General features: G+C 43.0%; 1 protein-coding gene across 1 annotated transcript; it reads left to right on the forward strand.

The window, feature by feature from the left end:
* The first annotated feature begins 5,186 nt into the window (after nucleotides 1-5,186).
* LOC140367277 (uncharacterized) lies at nucleotides 5,187-17,680 on the forward strand. The gene is made up of 12 exons (XM_072453702.1): nucleotides 5,187-5,304; nucleotides 9,047-9,243; nucleotides 10,220-10,279; nucleotides 10,374-10,448; nucleotides 11,250-11,348; nucleotides 11,445-11,559; nucleotides 12,560-13,239; nucleotides 13,772-14,023; nucleotides 15,050-15,188; nucleotides 15,265-15,633; nucleotides 16,686-16,769; nucleotides 17,346-17,680. Exons 1-12 carry the CDS (start codon nucleotides 5,301-5,303, stop codon nucleotides 17,522-17,524), a joined length of 2,253 nt encoding a protein of 750 aa, XP_072309803.1. The 5' UTR covers nucleotides 5,187-5,300; the 3' UTR covers nucleotides 17,525-17,680.
* Nucleotides 17,681-19,880: the final 2,200 nt, after the last annotated feature.

Here is a 19,880-nt window from a genome sequence, read left to right on the forward strand (position 1 = left end):
AAAGGAACCGCAGAAGGTCTGAATCTTCATCGGGCACCTTTACCTGGTGGAACATCGCCTCCACGTCTCCCATGAGTGCCACTTCCTCGTGCCTGAATCTGGTAATGACACCGACAAGAGTACTTGTAAGATTAGGTCCCTGTAACAGCTGATCATTTAATGTGGTGCCCTGGTATGACGCTCCGCAGTCGAACACCACCCTCAGTTTGTGCTTCTTGGGATGATAAACCCCGTGGTGCGGCAGGTACCAAACTTTACCATCATCGCGACTAAGGTCTTTGTCGGGCACTTTCACAGCATATCCTTTTTCGATTAGGTTACTCATGAAAGCTGAGTATTCTGCATGGAATGAAGGATTCTTCACAAGCTTCTGCTTTAAGTTTAAAGCGCGCTGCTCTGCTACTTTGCGGTTGCGAGGCATTTGAACGTGTTGGTTCCGTAATGGCAGGGCGATACTGTAATGTCCATCCACTATTTTAACCGATTGATTAGCTATGTCTAGAAACTGCAAGTCTTCTCTTGACATTTCCTGCTTTTCATCCTTTCCACACTCCGGAAAGTCACTCTTGAACTGCTGACTCCAGAGCTCGTCGAGTCTGCTGACTGATATGCGATTGGCTGAAACCTGTATCAGCCCACTTGTTGAACTTTGGGGAGCTTGTCCTCTGATAGGTTCACTGATAGTCCAGCCGAGCCTTGTCTTTACAGCATATGGACCACCCTTTTCACTTGCAATAACCTGCCAAGGTTCTATAGCTTTAGGTGCATTGGTTCCAATAAGAAGACCAATCTTTGCATCAATCTTGGGGAGAGAAACTTGCTGAAGGTACGACCACTTGTTCACATACTCTTGTGAAGGAATGTTGTTGACAGATGCCGGAATGTCACTGTGGCTGTACATATCTGGCAGTTCAAAAAAGTCATTGTCGTCCAAACTGCTCACTTCCAAGCCAGACACAATACGGCTATTGACGACCCTTTCTGTTCCCATAGTTTTCAGCAAAATGTTTGTGTTTCTTCCAGTGAGGTTAAGCTCCTGCATTAACTCTTCAGTACAAAAGCTGGCAGTACTTCCAGGGTCGAGGAAAGCGTGAGTTTGTGTCACCTTTTGTCCTCTTTTCGATTTGATTTTGACTGGAACTATTGCCAACATGTGCTCCATGTCCTCTGCACCAAACGCTGATGAATCCATTCCCACGAATCCACTCACGATTGACTCTGATGGTCTGTCTTCATTTCCACTTGATTCTACTTCAGAATCTGCATCTTTGGTTCTTGTCTTTATGTGTAGCACAGTAGGATGCAACTGTGAGCAAACCTGGCAACTTGCTTTCTCCTTGCATGAGTTACTCATGTGTCCCTGTTTCAGGCAACCAAAGCACAGACCTTTAGTTCGTAAAAAGTCAATCTTTTCTTTATGAAGGCATTTCTTTAGCTTTCTGCACTGTTCCATAGCATGCTCAGCATCATGGCAGAAGAGACAGGGTTTAGAAAATGCGCAAACCGTTGCTCTTGGATTAGTGTCTTGGTAATAGTTGGTGATAGTTGCTGCCGTAGTGAAGCCTTTCCTGCTGCTACTCCTTTGCAACCTCTCGTCCACTTGACCTTTACCATGACCCCTTGCTGCGCCATCTTTAATGTCTCCAAACAGTGGGTGCAAAACTTCTTTGGCTTGCTTGTTGACGAATTTCACAATGTCTTTGAATCTGGCTCTGCGTTGGTCCCACTCTTCTATTACACACGCATGTGTTCTCCACCTTTCTCTCAGTTTGTATGGAAGCTTGGCGATGATAGCACGTATATTGGCTGTGTTATCCAACTCCTCCATAAACTCCACGTCATTCATTGCGTTGCGACATCCTGTGAGATAGAGGCCAGAAGCTTGGAGAGCTTCTCCATCGTCGGACTTGATGGTGGGCCAGTCCAGAGCTTTGTTGATGTATGCCACTGAAATCCTGTAGGCATTTCCAAAGTGCTCTTCCAAGAGTCTTTTTGCTTCGTTATACCCGCGTGTGGGTTCCATGTGTAAACAACTCCTAATCAACTCCCTTGGTTGTCCACTTGTATACTGCTCCATGTAGTACAGTCTGTCCTTGTTACTTTCAGTCTTATCCTCCACACCATGTTCAAATGCTCTGATGAACAGCCGATAATCCAAAGGGTCCCCTCTAAACACAGGAATGTTCTGAGGCGGTAGGGTAGCTAACCGTTGCTGCTTTATTAGCATTTCAACAACATCTTGTAATCCATTTGCTGACTGTGATGTCATAGTGTCAGCAAAACTTGTTCTTTGTACACTTTGTGTGCCAGCGTGCTGCGCCTGCCTTTGTTGTGCTGGCGGTTGACTCTGTGACTGCATGGGAGCTGGTAAGTTGTGAACTCTGTTAGACTCAGCGTAAGCGTTCATTCCATTACGAATAGATACTTTGGAGTCACGGTCTTCGTAATCGCTTAGGATTTTGATCTTTGCCTCATTTTCTGCAAGAGCCGTTTGGATTTCAAACTCCTGTTTTTCTCTTTCAAGCTCCTGGTTTTCTCTTTTAAGTTTAGACTCCTTTTCCTCCAATATTTGTTTCTGTTTCAAAGAAGATGCTTTAATCCGCAGTGCAGCTCGTTCTAGCTCCACCTTTAGGCGAGCGGATGAAGCTGCTGATGCACGAGATGAGCGTCCTGATGCATTTGAACAATTAGAGCCTGATGCATTTGAGATGCTGTCCGATGGTTGCACCTCCTCTCTGTATTCCAAAACCTCTGATTTCTGCAAAACAGCCTTTTTAATCCAACCGTGAGCTGTTTCTGCAAAGATCTTGAAAGAATTGGCCTTGGGTTCGAACCAGGACTCTTGATCTCTGTTCATATCGTCCTCCGATATTTGTTGAAGTTGTCCTTTAACATTGATGTTCAGGTCACAAAACTCTCCAAACAGTCTATTAAAATCTTCCATCAACTGTTTGGTTTTCTCCAAGCAAGAATCCTCTTCACTTTCCATTAATTGGCGCACCTGGTTCATTGTGCCTGTTAGCTTAGCTAACTTAGCTCTCCTGAGGCTAATAGCACGATGCAGCCTTTCCTCCTGTGCTTTAGGTGTAACCTTTACAGTCCTGACACCCACCACAGAGTCTGTGTCTTCTTCTCTGTTCAACTCCATTGTATTGTTAGCAGAGTAGCAACAGAAAAGTATTTTATTCCTTGAGTTAGCTTGAGCAGTAGCCCACTTAGCACAATGACAACGCGCTTTTTGTATTAACGAGTTCCACTTTACTCACGTTCATCACAACTTGAATTATTTCCTTTGTTCTTCCAAATGTGTCCACAAACGTCCAAGGTCCACAATGAGCAGGTTTTCTTACAAATGTGGGTGCTAAGGTCCTGAATTGCCAATGGTGTTACTCGTGCACTTGTAGATGAGCAATAACCCCACGTACTCCGGTGTAATCGTTCTGAGCATTTATTCCACAAGTTGAACGAAAATTACAGGAGAAATCCAAAGCTGGCTATTCTCAAAAACAAAATGCTACGGTAAGAAAACCATATGGCTCCTCCATCTCTGTGTCCTTGGTTTGCGTGTGTACCTGGCCACGCCCCCTGAGCGCTGTCCCTCTTAAAGCGACGGGAACCCAACCGCACCAGGGCAGGCAAATTACCACTAATAAAAGTTACGAATATAACAAATGTAATCGAATAATCCAAACAACCAAAAATATTTATTAGTAAAACGTAAATTTACACATCTATAACGAAATATCAAGTTTTCCAAATTAACATAAATATATAACTAAACTTGGCTCCCACAGCTATTTTATTTTGAATTCTCGGCAAAATGTGCGGCTTTGGACTCTTTGAATAAAAATGTGAATAACTTTTGACGGTTCACCCCTGAAGATGAGTCTCACCAAATTTCAGGTTAATAGGGCTGACACCCTGGGAGGAGTTTGTGAAAGTCTAAAGTGTAAACATGTTCTGGCGATTTCCCCATTGGAATAACATGGGAGGTTTTGGTCATCGCTACGGCAAAACCATAACAATTATGACATGGGTCTCATTGACTTTTTTGATGGGGATGCCAAAATTGAGTTGTGTGTCAAATTTCATAAAATTTCGCAAAACTAAACATTTAACCTCCATATAAAATCTGTAGGGGGCGCTGTGGTGCCAAATTAATTTATTTCACTTCAAGTACGTTTAGCGCAAAGAGTTTAACAACTGATTCTAATTTGACGCAATTCGGACTTTATCTGCGCAAACGGCAGAAATGTTAAATTTGGGAGATTTCTGAAATTCTAGCTAAAGAGACCGTGAGAGGTATCAATGTAATTTGAATAACTTTTGATGTCCCACTCCTCAGTAGCATTTTCACCAAATTTCAGCTTTTTAGAGCCAACGCCCTGGGAGGAGTTCGTAAAAGTACGACATTTGGAAAAACTCCCAAGTCATGCTTAGCCATTTTTGAACCAAAGCATTTTTGGTACATTTGGGGGCGCTGATGCGCCATTTTTTTATTTTAGAAAAGGGAAATTTTTAGAGGTGTGCAAATTTTTTTGACTTTTCGTCAATGTTCACTGGGTGAAAAATAGGGGGGTTGGTCCCGAGAAGAAAGAAAGAAGAAAGAATAATATTCCGATGCGAAAACAATGTTTCCCATTTTCCAAATATCATAAACTATACATTTTCGGAAAGCGCTCGCGCTTTCCTACCTCATGGTGTGGGTCCCTGGTCACTGACGGGTACTTTCGATAATTTTGAGTGGGCTCCGCCCACTTTGTGTTTTTGGCCCTCTAAACAGTAATAATGTTCAATTTTTGCATTACATGCTTATATGCACAGAACATGCAAGAGATGGGGAACGTATTCGTGAGCTACTTAGCGCAAATGAGTGCTTTATAAGGGGATGACGACCGCCAATGTAAAGTGCTCGTTTAGTGCGCACTTTTGCACGGGCTTCGCCCGTTTACAACGGTAATGTTCCATTTTCCTACTACTAATTAGTATGCACGGGGCGTGCGTGAGTGAAGGAGTGCGTTAGTGAGTGTTTGGAAGTGGGCGAGCGCTTCGCGCTCGATTTCGTGCGCACTTTCGCAGCCGTGCTTCGCACGGCCTTACGAGATTAATAGGCCTCTCGCCAGCTTGTGGCGCTCGGGCCTACAAATCATAAAACTTGGATGCGCATGCGCAGGCGGATGTTTTCACTCCGTTACTTCCTGCTTTAGCATTAGCCACTAGCTGCCAGCGCAATCTGGTGATTTCGTCCAAACTTTAAACTCTTTTGGAAACGATCACGTGTCTGGGTCCACAGTTGTGGAATGGGTGAGTACGGAACGGAACGAGTTTATATTTCAGGTTTTATTCCGGGTCTCTAAATTTGGAGCTAATTTCGGACATTTAAGCGCCATTTGCTCAGTGTGACCAGAGTCCTGGTCAGAAGAAAAGTAGCACTTTTAGTGTAACTGTAAATGCAACTCCAAACTCATCGCGTGAACACGGAGGGCTCGGGTTTGCTGTGCCAGTTGTTTATAACATGGAGTGTTTTAAATATGCCTGCTCTGTTCAACTATGACCTGAGTTTGTATTTGAGATTGAGGATATAATAAATATATAGTAGCCTATACAGTCCATTCACGTGTCAGAATCAGAATTAGACGTGTAATTCAAACTAAACATATTCCTATAACCCATATCAAATATGTTACATTTCAACAGAAGTTACATTTTGTAAACCGGGGTTTTCAACTATACGATGGAAGTAGAAGAAAGGCTAATCGATACTGGTGATTGTAGAAAAAGATTCAGTTGTCATCTGGACTGTCCGTCCCAGTAAAGTGCCAGCAGAAACCAGATCGTGTTGTAGTTTTGGAGTGTCTGGAGCATGGATATAACACACAGCAGGAGAGTCCACGCTGATGGGGAGGCTGGGGATGCAGGCTGCAGGTTCCACTTCTGTCCTCTCAAGAGGATGCGTGGTTTAGCAAAGTTATCTCAACTAGAGAGGAGTCTAATACACAGTACTAAACATAGAATTGTTTGTGTATTTATATTGTGCTTTTCCACCTTCAAGACACTTAATGTGCTTTAGTAGGCAATGTGTGTGTCTTGCCTAAGGTCACAACATGCCCTCTAGCGCCCTGCTGTGGCGCCTGGTGGTACAGCAGTCTCCAATCCAAGTATGAACCAGGCCCTGTCCTGCTTAGTCCTGCTTAGTCCTGCTAAGAGCTGACGAGATCGGAAATTGGCAAGCAGATATTACCATATATAGTCTTCTAACAAAGATCTTGCTAACTAGTCAACAAAGCGTTGAAGGGTGATTAAAAGAGACAAAACAGACGTTGGTCAATTGATCATTAAGAAGTAAACTCTTAACACTAAACATGGTTGAAACGGCCCGGGGAAAAGTTAAACAAAGCCTGGCCATGGCTTTGTATGATGCATGCGTCTGAGACTAGATAAGGTGAAAAAGGACAAATAAAGTCCTCAAAGAGAAGGGAGTAAGGGAAGAACAACCAGTCTTCTGGAGCAGCGCATCTGGGGTGTGCCTTGATAAAAAGGGGCCGGTTTCTCTCCTAAATGTTTGGTCACACTTAAATGGTTGCTTTAGTTAGAAACCCCAGTTTAATCAACATTATAGCGCATCGGAGTTTCACTGCGACACAAAATGTCAGCAATCACCTCATAATAGAGAACTTTGACTTTGTAAATGCAAGGCAACTGCTCAGTGTTTTAAGAGATGAGGTCCAGTTTAGGGAATGTTTGAATGGCAGTCCCAAATATTCCAAATTGTCTATCTCCTTGGAGTTTGATCAACGGAGCCTCTTTTTTTGTTGGTGTTTAACTCGTGCCATCTGAAAGAGGGTAATAAAAATTACACTAGTTCATCACAGTGTCACATGGTCTCTGATCAGACCATCTTCCAGGGTCAACGAGAGTTCAGATGTAGGTCTGAGTATTGGGAAATTACCATTCATTATTTGACTGTGGACTGTGCATAGTATAAGCTTTAAGTGATATAATATGAGCTGTGTTCATTTGGTGGGATTTATCTGTGTTCATCACTGGCCCTGTTTCTGTGCTCTTTACACTTCACATCACTAGAAGGACTGGGGATGTGCAGATGTGCTGTAATGACATTGAGCTTTCACAATGTTTGATTTGACAGAGCTGATTTCAAAGCATTGCCATCTGCACTTTTATCAGCACAAACACAGTAGAAGGAAAAGCACGTCACTATGTGTAAAACTTTGTCCCTGTAATCATTCTGGCCAATCTTGCATTGATGTTGCAGTGAGTGCACCGTAACCACATCCATCTTTGGCCTTGTTCTTCATCAAATTAAACAGTTTTATTTTTTCTGTGGCATTCGGTCCAAGTTAACAGCAGGCTACAGTAGCCCTTCTCCTCTTCGACACGGTTGGCATTAGATCAGACCCCCGCTGCCTCACGGAAGTCAGAATTGGCTCCAATATGGCGGCCCAAAAACATAATAATTATATAGCGGCCCTCGATACGCTTCAGACACTGGGTCAGGGTTAGGGTTAGGGTTAGGGACGAGAGAGCGGATTTGGAGAGAAAATGATTGCCTCAGTGGGACCGGTCTCGGTCGTCGCCATGTTGGGTCCAGTAACTTCCGTTTCGGTCGCCACCATATTGGAATTCTGACTTTGGTGAGGCAGCGGGGGTCTGATCTAATGCCAATCACTTCGAGACAGTGTCTTTTACTTTTTCCTTTGTCAAACGTCCTCTCTTCTTAACTCGTAGCGCTAGTAGCAGTCCCATATTTCAGGCGTGCAAGGCTTTCGAGGACCAATGTTTGTCCCAAATTGTCCGTCTTTTCAACTCTTTGCCTTGCGCTTCCACAAGTGTTGTGTTTCCTCTAGCGCATGTGATGGCTGCTTCCGCTGTTAAGGTTGCATCTGATTGATCAAAACTAAGGATAAGCGCAAACATGCAACAAATGCATGATTAATACAAAAAATGATTAAAAATTAACAACTTTGCGATACGCACATTGCACGATCTAATATTGCAATATTTATATTTATACGCCATATGACACAGGTGTGTCATATGAAGATGCTGATGAAGCAGCATAAATATTGCACACGTGGGCCTTAGACTGGCCACAATAAAAGGCCACTTGGAAAGGTTCGATTTTACTTTATTGGTAGGTCTGGGGGTCAGTATGGTTGGTGTGACCACAGAAACTGGAACACGCCGTCATATACGCAGATCTAAAAAATGCTCAATAGTTGTGCCATTCATGCAGAACCATCACCTCATTTTGCAGTATGATGATAATGCACTGCCCCATGTTGCAAGGATCTGTAAACATTCCCTGGAAGCTGAAAACATCCCAGTTCTTGCATGGCCATCAACTCACCTCACATTTCAGCCTATATAGCTCCTGCACGTGAAGTCACACTATCCCAGCATGCACCACAAAACTCTGCTCTGGCAGTGATGGCTGCAGGCTTTTTCCATCAGAACTGAAATCAGGCCGCAATGTTACTTTATCAGAGATTCAGAGTAGGGTTAAAACGATTACTCAAGGAAGTAGTTCCATTACAAAAAAATGCATTATTATTTTATTGCCTTGATTATTATGGAGGATTTTGTGAGACAAAATTAAATGATTAAATGCACAATTATTCATTATTTGGGAGGGCACAAGTAATTCATTGAATGTGTCAATAAAACCCTGGACCCTGAACAGGGGCCCAAAGTCACTGGGAGAGGCTCCAGTCACCAATAGCACTGACAAGCGCTCACAACACAACATAATGTGTTTATTATTTATTATTATTATTTTCTACAAATATACATAAAGTTATGCTGAGGGATAAAACCCATGTCATCAACACAGAAAATTCTATTTAAAATCAGTTTACACACAAGGAAGGTATTTTTCTGCAAGTTTAAACATGTATTCATCAATTTGTCATTTGTATTAATCTAAATAACAACTGTGCAATATAGACGTTTTGTTTACTGTATGGTTGTTAGGTAACCTGTATTTTAATTAAATATGTCATGTCTAACCTGTCACATGCTCTCTTAGCTCCACCCCTGTCTCACCTGCGGCTGCAGGCCCCACCCCTACGCCTTTTGCTAGGTGCGATGTGGCGTGTTGCTCAGCAACAGGCCCATGAACATTATGGGATGTTGGAGGAGTTTGTTGCCGCAGCAACAGAGTCGGTCCCCGAGCTGCTATCAGTCAAAGAGAAGACCGTCCTTCTGCTGGCTCTTAGGACCAAGGTAACACGAGGCCTGAACCAGAACTAAACCAGGACTGTACTGGGAATCAAACCAGTAAAAGGCCTGTTAGGCATCTTATTGCTGATAAGTTTCTCTTACCCAGATAGACAAACCCAGACATGTCTCTGGACAAGTTGTTCTACAAAGGAAGTTCACAACTCGCTCTGGTAACCAAGGACTTTGTAGATAAACCCGAGCGTGTTCACAGTGAAGTGCCAGTGACCAATTAGAACACAATGAAGGAAAGAATAGCATACGCCAAACTTCAAACATGAGGAACTTTCAATCATAATCATAAGGAAATAAGGGATAGCCAAAGGGAAAGTGTTCCTGTGAAGAGTTACTAAACTCCACAGAGAAAGTTTATTTGAATATTATTCATCAATATAACATTGTACAGTACCATGAACTGAATGAATAACAAGTGTATAATAAGTATAAACATTACAATAATAAGTGTAAACATAGTGTATTTAATGTAATACAGTATGATTACCGGTAAAGATAATGTGAATGTAGGTATAACCTGGGAAAGATAAGAGTAGTCTATTTAAAAAGCCTATCATTCCTCCCCTTTATAAATCTCTGTGCATTGCTATGATAGTATGATTTCTCTGTGCTCCTCTCACGGCCCACGTGCTCACTGGATTCTTGTCTGTGATTGGTCAAAGATTCGTTGTCTTATTCGGCAACTTAACCTGATCTGGAGCAGGTTATGGTATGGCTATGGTTTCCATAGACATCTGGCCCGATAGAAAGCGATCCAGATTCGTAGTATCGCCAAGCCAGAGTTAAACCTGAAGTTACCTCGACAACTCACAAATCTGTCTTCCTATCACAGGTCTCTGGACTTTACAGGGGATTAAACCCTGACCTAAACTGTCACTTAAAAATAAAATAATGGGTTTGACCTCTTGACTCAGGACCTTACTATGTCTAAACCCACACTGCAGCAGTTATTGTTCTTGTTTTCCAGATTTTTCTCTCTGATCCAGACCCATCTCATTTGGACCGGAATAAAGTCTGTACTGTGACAGTGAGTGTGACCTCTCCACACCATCCACTGCATCCTTCTCCTCTGAACTTTATCCTCTGACCCTCCTCTACTCTCACCGTCTCTGTCGCTATAGGACTCTGAGTGGGAAAGGTCCATGTCATCTCTGAAGGACGCAGTCTCCAAAGGACTGGACCCAGAGACACTCAGAGTAAGCTGGCAGATTTGGATCTCTTTTTCATTTATAACAACAACTATTTATTACATTTTGTCTTCAGTCAGATGTTACACAAGTACAGCAGCTGTAAACATACAGCCTGTCACAATAAACCGTGTGAGTGATGAAATTATGAACAGTTATTAATACACTGGCACATTCTTGGATACCCAGGGAGTGTGTTAAAAATGTTTCTGTGATGGAACCTCCTTAAAAAGCTCTGTAGCTCACTCCACAAATTATAGCATCTGTGCACAAATCCATTATGGACAACTAAGAACCAAGATTATCGAGAGACCGCCGAAACCCTTGAGCCAGCAGTACAGCAAGAGGGCCCTGAATAAAGATAAGAGCATAGTAGGCGAGTTTAGCTGCGCCTCGTCTGGATTGATGAATGTTGAAGTGTCCAATGAGGGCAATGAAGACCAATGGGGTTAAACCAGAAACTCCACTGTCGATCGGCAGTGATCAGACCTGATCAAAGAATCAATTTACTGGCTTACTTAGAGTAGGATGAATATCAGTTCTTAGACTCTTAGATGTCTACAACTTTTTACCACTTTCAGTTCTGTTCTAACTTCTAACCCTCTGCAGACACTTTGGACCAAGGAGGTCACACACCGAACTAAAACATGTTTAGCTGAACTTGCAAAAATGTTAAATTTCTCATGTTCTAGCTCATATTTGAGTGGCTCCGCTCCAGTTTCATGGTGTTGTTCTTTGCAGACGTAGATTGCAGCTGTAGTTTCATGGTGTTGTTCTTTGTTGTTATGATTTATATTTTTGTGGCCACAGGGAGTCTTCGGTAGTGAGTTTGATGCTGCTTTGGAGTCACTCTTATGCCACTTCCTGTCCCGCCTCCAGCAGCTACTTCCTGTCCCTGACTTCACAAAGGTACATCTACTTATACTCTAATATACAGTACATAATAAGTATGATAATAAAAACAATGATGTCTGTATGAAGACAATTTAAATTATGTTTATTCAGGTCTCCATGATGCTTGAAGATGCTTGGCTAAAAGAGTGTCTACAGGAAGTGAAAATTCAGCAGCTGAAGGAGCTTCTGACCAATCACAGCACACTACACAACCCTACCAGTCCAGGTGAGCGAGACCTCAACAGATTTAGAAGGTGATCTCAATCAGAGGTTTCACTTGTCCATTTAACTATAACAGACTGAAAAGTATGTCCTCACATTAATCAATAACCTGCGCATTGGTGACAGAATAAAACAAACATTTACATTTTATTTGGTATACATTTTATAGATAGTTATTATTCTTTTTTAGTTTTTTTAAGAGCATAAGAGTTTTTTTATAAGAGTTTTTATAAGAGCTTTTCTATTGAGTGTTTTTTTTCTTTCTTTCTTTGTTGTTTACTTCTGTACGTACTTTGTGTTGCAACATTTGAATTTCCCCATTGTGGGACAAATAAAGGCTTATCTTATCTTATAGAGTGGGTATGGAAAGTGTTCAGAGCCCTTTTACAAGTTAATTTTATTTCTCATTAATGTAACGTCGGCACCCCATCTTGATTGAAAAAAACAGAAATGTAAAAATTTATTAAAAACGCAAAACTGGAATATCACATGGTCATAAGTACTCAGACTCTTTGCTGTGACACTCATATTTACCTCACATGCTGTAATTTATTCTGATCCTCTTGAGAAGGTTCTACTCCTTCATTGGAGTCCAACTGTGTTTAATTAAACTGCAGAGCCCAGTTTTGGCTTTCTAAGAGCAGCTCAGACTTTGGAGAAACAATGATTTACAACAATGACACAACTATTGCCATATTATAAAAGGTAAATGTTCCCGAAGGCCCTGGTTTCCTTGTAAAGTTTGACTGGATCTGCAAAGAAGAGACTTACGTAATGATGTCTTTGCCTTTGGCATTAAGAGCCTTTGGCCCACTGGTGTTTTGGGCCAAATAATCTAACAAGCTAAATTATGAATCAATGCTTTATCTTCAAAAACGTTCACATACTTTAAACATTTTGTAATGTTTTCGGGTCATTTGCTTCTTTAAAGTGACTAAAAGCTGGTGTCTGCTGCTAACAGTATCTTTGATTTTAACAGGTTTGAATTGATTTATTTTGTGCAGTTTCAGAGTCAAAGTCTGAGGTCGTTCTGAAATCTGCCTGGCAACAACTCCTGAGTTTACGGAAGAAGAATGAGGAGTCCAAAACAACCAATCAGAAACAAGACCAGCCAAAACCTACCAAGCAGAATCAAGATGTGCCCAAACTGCCCAATCCGAAGCCGTTAGTGCCCAAAACTGTGCCTGTAAAAGACGCTCAGACTGCGGCAGTGGTCACGCTGCTGAACCAGAATGTGTCTATTCCCATTTTACTCAAACAGACGCCATATTTTCTTATTCCGACCAATCAGAGCATTCCTGTGTCCAATCCGAACCCCCCACTGCCCAAACCAACCAATCAGAACACACTTGTTGCTATTCCAACCAATCTGAAGTCCCAAAAGTCCAAATCCACAAAGCCCAAGAGGGCAGCACCCAGGAAAAGAAAACGGAATTCTGTGACCACATTGTCCAATCGGAAGCCTTCTGGTGGTGAGGTGGAGATGATGAGTGATCTGGGGACTGACCAAGCACAACCAAACTCAGCCCCTACATTGGACCAATCAGAGCCCTCCTCCTCCACTGTAACAAACCAATCAGACGCAGTATCCTCCGAGGCTTCTCTGGACTCCCTTTCCCAGAATCCTCGGCGTCTGGCCCAAAAATGTCCCCAGTGTGGGAAGTGCTTCTTCTACCGCAACCAGGTAAAAAAAACAACCCTAAACCCGTTTTTAACCAGGTAAAAACAGCTCTAAAAATGGTATAAACGGCTCTAAAGATGGTGCAGAGACCTCTCAAGGGCTCTCAAGGGCTCTCCCTGTGTAAATATAAACAAGACAAACAGAGCAGTGTATTCTGGCCCTGAGGGGTTTAGTCTGGCCAAGGCTACTTTACCACCCTTTGGTATAGTTAAGCCTAGAGCAGTTTATCCGCAGGGTAAATCTGAGCAGGAGTTAATCTGGCCTGTTTTAACCGGGGGACTAAACCGGGGGACTAAACCGGGGGACTAAACCGGGGGACTAAACCGGGGGACTAAACCGGGGGACTAAACCGGGGGACTAAACCGGGGGACTAAACCGGGGGACTAAACCGGGGGACTAAACCGGGGGACTAAACCAGGGGACTAAACCGGGGGACTAAACCAGGGGACATCACATATTGGTGTTAGGGTAAGGCACATTCATATTCTTAAACTAAGTATAAAATCAGGACTAACCCAGATGGTTTCCTGTGCAGGTCCTGAAACACCTGGAGAGCAACCGCACCTGTTCTATAGCTTCTCGTCCAACGCTGCGTTGTTTTCAATGCCCCGCCTCGTTTGAGACCAAAGCCGAGCTGCTGACACACCTGAGGACCCACCGAGCCCAGCTGCCGGTCCTGGGCCAGTCCAGAGTCCAGACACAGACTGGAAATGAGACCGGGACTGAACCAAATAACGGACTTGGAACCAGGACAGCGGGACAGGAGGCGGTGAAGGAGGCTGCACAGGTGATTTACACATTAAAGCAGAAATAAGTCCCCTTGGCAATAGAGCTCTCCCTGCAGCTCCCTTTGCGCTGCCATAGACGGCAAGAGGAGACGACGGGCATTTAAAACACCCTAAAAATGCATGTTTAATCATTACTGGGCCTTACAAAGACATTTAATTAGGTAAAAAAAGTTGCTTAGTTCTCCTATAAAATGGCACTGTTGCGACTAGTATGGGCTTCTGGTTAGATCGCCTGTGCGCAAATCCCCTTCTGCCTTAGCTCTATCCTTATGGGTGCTAAAATAATCAATTAAAAAAAGGAAAAATAAAATAAAAAGGTTACGCAACAGACAACGAGTCAAGGTGGATAATCACAGACGTGTTAAAGTCTAACTGACGGTGTAAACAATTCACCTGAGAAATGTCTTTGTTTTGTGAGTCTCAATGCTAAAGCTAACCTAAAATAAATATTTACTCAATTTAAAATGGCGCCATAATTTGGCTTATTTTGCAACTTGTCTTTAATTGTATTTTTATCAATACTTTTAAAGTTAGGTTTAGCATTAGCATTGCACGACATGACATGGCATCCAAGAAAACCTCCTTGATGAAAACAAACAATTGACTTAATTAGGGAATAACTGCTCTATTCTTTACTTTTCAACAGCAACAAAAGCAAATGCAGACTTTAGGACTTATATTGTACCAAATACAGACCCCAAGTCCTGGAGAAGAACAGTGTAGTTCAACTGCTATGCTAGCACCGCCTGCTGTATTATCACAGAACAATCCTTTTACCGTACTTTTCTCCAGTGCCAGGTCAACAACGTCCGTTAAGACTCGACTTGAATTAGTTGTGCTTGAAATTGCATGTGCGATTACACATTCAGAAACTTCTATTGCGAGACAGAACTGTGTCCTTTTGAGGGTTGATGATTCTCTCCAGATCAAAGCGACACACTCTGCAGACAGAGGCCTTTCTACGGGCGACTTGGTGTGCATTGGTCTGTAGTCTGTGTCAGTCGGTCTCTGTCTTATGTGTCCAGGACCGTCCCACGTTCTGCTGCTCTCTCTGCGGTGAACGCTTCAAAAACCAGGCCCTGCTCCTGACTCACCTGGACGAGCACGCGCTAAAGGGACAAGAGCCGCGCTACGACTGCCTCCACTGTGACCAAAGCTTCGCAGGTGTCCACATGCCTCTAAATGTCCACACGCACATGTCCTGCAGTTGAAATGTCTCACTGTGTTGTGCCTGTCCTAGGCTCCACCCTCCTGCGCATACACCAGCGCTCTCACGTTCCCCGCCCCTTTGTCTGTGACGTGTGTGGCAGAAGTTACGGCTCGGAGTTGGCTCTGACGGCTCACGCTAAACTTCACGGCGAGAAGCGTTTCCTGTGCCATACGTGTGGGCGGGGCTTCGTGAGCCGCGTCTCGCTCCGGTCTCATGTCAGGACTCACACGGGAGAGCGCCCGTACACGTGCACGCTCTGTGGGAGGAGCTTTGCCTTCAATGCTGGGCTCAAGGTCCATCTGCGGCGCCACCTGGGGGACAAACCTTACACCTGTAGCGTTTGTGGCAAAGGATTTTCCTCTGGAGGAGATCTGCAGGCGCACACTCGGACACACACAGGTGAGTAATGTACGCTAATATATTGTAATGTAGTCCGTTCCAAAGGTTGGCAACTAAGGCTTTGTTCACAAATACAGGCCTTTTGTCAGGCCTGTATTTGTCTGGAGAGTGTGAGCAGCACAATTCAGATATTTTCATATCTGACCCAGGCCACTTTCGTATGTGGAAATGAATCCGATCTGTATCCACACTTTTAGAATGCGACTTCACCTGACGCTCAGGTCCCGTTCATCCGACCGTCATCAATAGATTACATTTCTGGGATAAATGTCACAATTCATAGTCAAAGCGCCAGAAAACAACAGAGAAAGTGGAGCTCTAAGTGTGACGTTGTGTTCTTTTGTGTGAATGCGGGACACATCAAGCTACATTCCATTCACACCAGACACAAACGGTAGTCACATTTTTTTTGTAACGTGAACGACCACATTAAAAAAAATCTGATCTAAACAAAAAATCTGAATTTGACATCATACCATGCAGCGTTAACGTAGCCTAAGGCTGACAGGCCCCTACTGGCTATGAACAAAATGGTATTAAGACATATTATCCCTTTGTGCAAGTTGCATGGGACTCCACAGCTCCGCTGCCAGTCGCACTGTTGCTACTTTATTCTACTGTATACCATAGATTAGTCGGGGGCACTACTGCCCCCAAATTTACGTCTTGAAAGTGCTGCTTTAAATGGGATTCAGTCATAATTATGCGTTTATATAATAAACTAATTATGCGTTTATATAATAAACTTAATAATGACTTTTAGCCTTTCGATACTTTTAGGGGGCTTAACTCCCCCTTACCAGAATGTCTTTGTTTCCCTTTCTTTCTCTCTCCTCTCCTACACGGTATAGTGTATAACACATGCTTTGTAGACGTACAACTACAGTGGATGGCGGTGAATGCACCTTTTCAGTTGGCTGCCAACGCCATTAAAAGTAACACAACAACCACCTCCCTGTTCACCAATCAAACGTCCCATTTCTCTGACTCGAGCAAACAAGTGGGTGCGGTTCATGTGACACTGGTTAATGATCCGTGTAAACCTCTTTCAGGGGAGAAGCCGTACATTTGTCGAGAATGTGGGAAGAGGTTCGTGGTCTCGACTCAACTGAGAGCGCACCGTCGCACGCACACTGGTAAGGTCAAAGGTCACACAGATTTAACACTTGACGCACACACTTGATCTACCATCCACGTATATTTTTGAAAGAGACACGAAAAGATTGTACCTGCTGTAATTAGATGAGCATATACAAAAGTCTGATGTAGCCAATTTAGTCCTATAATTTATACGTTTAATATAATTAATGTATTTCTCTTAAATCTACTGTATAGTATCGACTTTTCATTTAATTTTTTTTAACAATTTACATTTTTTTTTTCCAATGAGGCAAAAAGAGACATTTTGTTGATTCTCATAAAAGAGCTATATGCAAAGGGTTTACCATGTATGCACAAATACATACCCAAATGGAATATTTATTGTGCATTTTCCACCTTCATGGCTCTCAAAGGGCTTTACAAAGAACCATTCACACCAGTGTACACAAACACTCGCTTTCCCAAGGACACAACAGTAGTATTCACCTGAGCCAGCTGGAATGGCATAGCCAGCCTGTGGGTCAGTAGATCTGACCGCTCTGAGCCAGAATCGTGATTGTTTTACAATTATGATCTATGTTGACCATAATCCGACTAAATCTCTGTTTCAGGTGAGAAGCCATTTTCTTGTCCAGAATGTGGGAAGAAATTCAGTCGGAATTCTGAGCAAAAGCGCCACCTACGGCTGCACTTCAACGTGCGACCTTTCCCCTGCCCCCACTGCCCCAAGGCCTACACCTGCACCAACCATCTGAAGAGGCACCTGAGAACACACCAGGAACAGGACTAGACTGGGACTCGAGCAGGACCAAATTTGCCTCCACACCTTCCACCTGCAGGAGAATCTGTAGAGCCACCAGGAAGCAGCAAGACCGGGACATGACTGGGACTATTTCGGGAAATAAACCAGATCTGATCCTGGTCAAACCAAGACCAAACCAGTACTGGGAACCCCGGGATGTGTTTATCTCACAGTTCTCTTTTTAACGGTATAACACCATCATTCAGTCACTGCCAAACTTTACAAAAGTAAATGATTTTTTAAATTACATTAATATGATTTGAGGGACCCATAGACCAGTCCTTGAGTAATAGAACATTGTGTGAACATGTAAAAAATGTAAATGGATTTTGATAATAAACCGATGAACATAACGGGTTTGTCTCTGTGCTGAAGGTGAGAACTGCTGCATGTTCTGACTGATATGTTGGCGCCATCTCCTGGTAACTTGTATTATTGTAAGTATTTGACTTGTGGCTGCTGCTGAAGGTTTGTCCTTGTGAGCAGGAATTTATCATGAGTGGATATTAAGAAGTGCACTTTTCAGTACAGAGACCAGTCTCTAATACAAAGCTGAAAGGCACTCAAAAAGAATTAAAAACCTTTATTTCCACATGGCAGATTAGGATCAAATGCACAACCACATTTTGTATTGAGAGAGAGAATGAGATTTCTAGCAAATATCTTCACTTTATTAATGTCAAATTAATTCATTATAAAGCCCAGAAGTAAATGTATTAAAATTATAACCCAGCCCCATCAACTAAATGTTGTACTTTTACTAGTAAAAGTACAAAATTTGAAACTGAATTGAAATCGCAGTTTTAATGGATGCAATTAGCAAATTCCAAAAGCCTCAATTTTTGAAGTACCATAATTTCCTCCACAAACAACAAAATATCAAATTTTATTTTAAATAGAAACAATCCTGTTATTTAGATTTATACAAACTTGTACAAACAACATGGGCCTATTTCCATACTTTTCCAAATTTTGTTTAAAATTTGAACGTTGAACAGAATCCTGTTATTCCAAATACAAACATCAAATCTACTGGAAATGGCAGTACTAGTGTTTCCCTGCACCTAAATAACAAGCATTTGATACCATACAGACTTAAAATGGATGTTTCAAGACTTATATAAGGTGTGCTCATTAAAACGTACATTAAATGTAACATTTTGAAGGATTCACTTCATTGTCCAGTAGTCTGTGTCTATGGCCCTCTGCTCCACATACGTTTCAATATGAGGCCCTTGAAAAAGGGTTGGACCCCGCGCTAAAGAATACCTTTTTGATTGAAACATGCAGGAGGCTTTCAGGCCATATAAGAGACAATGTTGGAGATGCTGCTGCTCACAGTAAGGACACAGGGTTTTAAACATAATAATAATAAAACATCCACATATTTCAGTCTATTCTATTGTCTCCAAAAGTTACTCTGTGGAACTTTAAAGAATAGAAGAGTCCATCCATTTTCTATCCTCTTCCTGGTGAGATATGCCCAAAACACCTCCTCAGGTTGGCGCCCAGAAGGCATCCGGAACAAATGCCCGAGCTGCCTCAGCTGGAGGAGCAGCGGCTCTACTCCAAGCTCCTGACCCCATCTCTAAGGGAGCGCCCAGCCACCCGGCGGGGGAAACTCATTTCGACCGCTTGTATCCGCGATCTTGTCCTTTCGGTCACTACCCAAAGCTCATGACCATAGGTGAGGGCGGTAGACTGACCGGTGAATCGAGAGCTTTGCCTTTCGGCTCAGCTCCCTCTTTACCACAACGGTCCGATGCAGCAACTGCATCACTGCAGCTGCTGCACCGATCCGCCTGTCAATCTCACGCTCCATCCTTCCCTCACTCGTGAACAAGACCCCCAGATACTTGAACTCCTCCACTTGGGGCAAGGACACCCCACCCACCTGGAGAGGGCAAGCCACCTTTTTCCGGTTGAGAACCATGGCCTCGGATTTAGTTCGAACATGAAATACTCCTGGCCCCAGACACGGACATTACAGTGAACAAATCACAGGTGGAGCATGTTGTACAGTGGTGTGATGATTCTCAAGTGGCATTTGGACGGTTCTCTTCTTCTGCAGCGGTTCTCTCAGCATCAGAAGTTAAGTAGAACCTTATCCCTGCTGTGACTCGTCGACTCTGTGGCCCAGGGTTTAGTTCTGTGCAAATAAGGAAACTCCACCCAAACCTCCACCTTGCTGAGGCGACGGGCTTTATCCACCAGACGTCTGGGGGCCTGGTAAAGGTAGAAAAACCCACAACCACAGTGATGATAAAGCTTTGTTTTACCTAAACTATATTGTCAGCGCGGCTACTCAAAATTACAATTCATGATGTAGTAATGTACGTTAAAC

Source organism: Eucyclogobius newberryi, unplaced genomic scaffold (genome assembly GCF_026437365.1).
Source record: "Eucyclogobius newberryi isolate DKJ021-1_F unplaced genomic scaffold, fEucNew1.0.hap1 SCAF_1, whole genome shotgun sequence".
In the NCBI taxonomy this organism is placed as follows: Eukaryota; Metazoa; Chordata; class Actinopteri; order Gobiiformes; family Gobiidae; genus Eucyclogobius; species Eucyclogobius newberryi.

Excerpts from the sequence above, each read along its gene's own strand:
- LOC140367277 (XM_072453702.1), top strand. Across the intron at positions 9,244-10,219 it reads TGCTGGCTCTTAGGACCAAG|ATTTTTCTCTCTGATCCAGA; the intron begins GTAACACGAGGC and ends CTTGTTTTCCAG. Across the intron at positions 10,280-10,373 it reads ATAAAGTCTGTACTGTGACA|GACTCTGAGTGGGAAAGGTC; the intron begins GTGAGTGTGACC and ends CTGTCGCTATAG.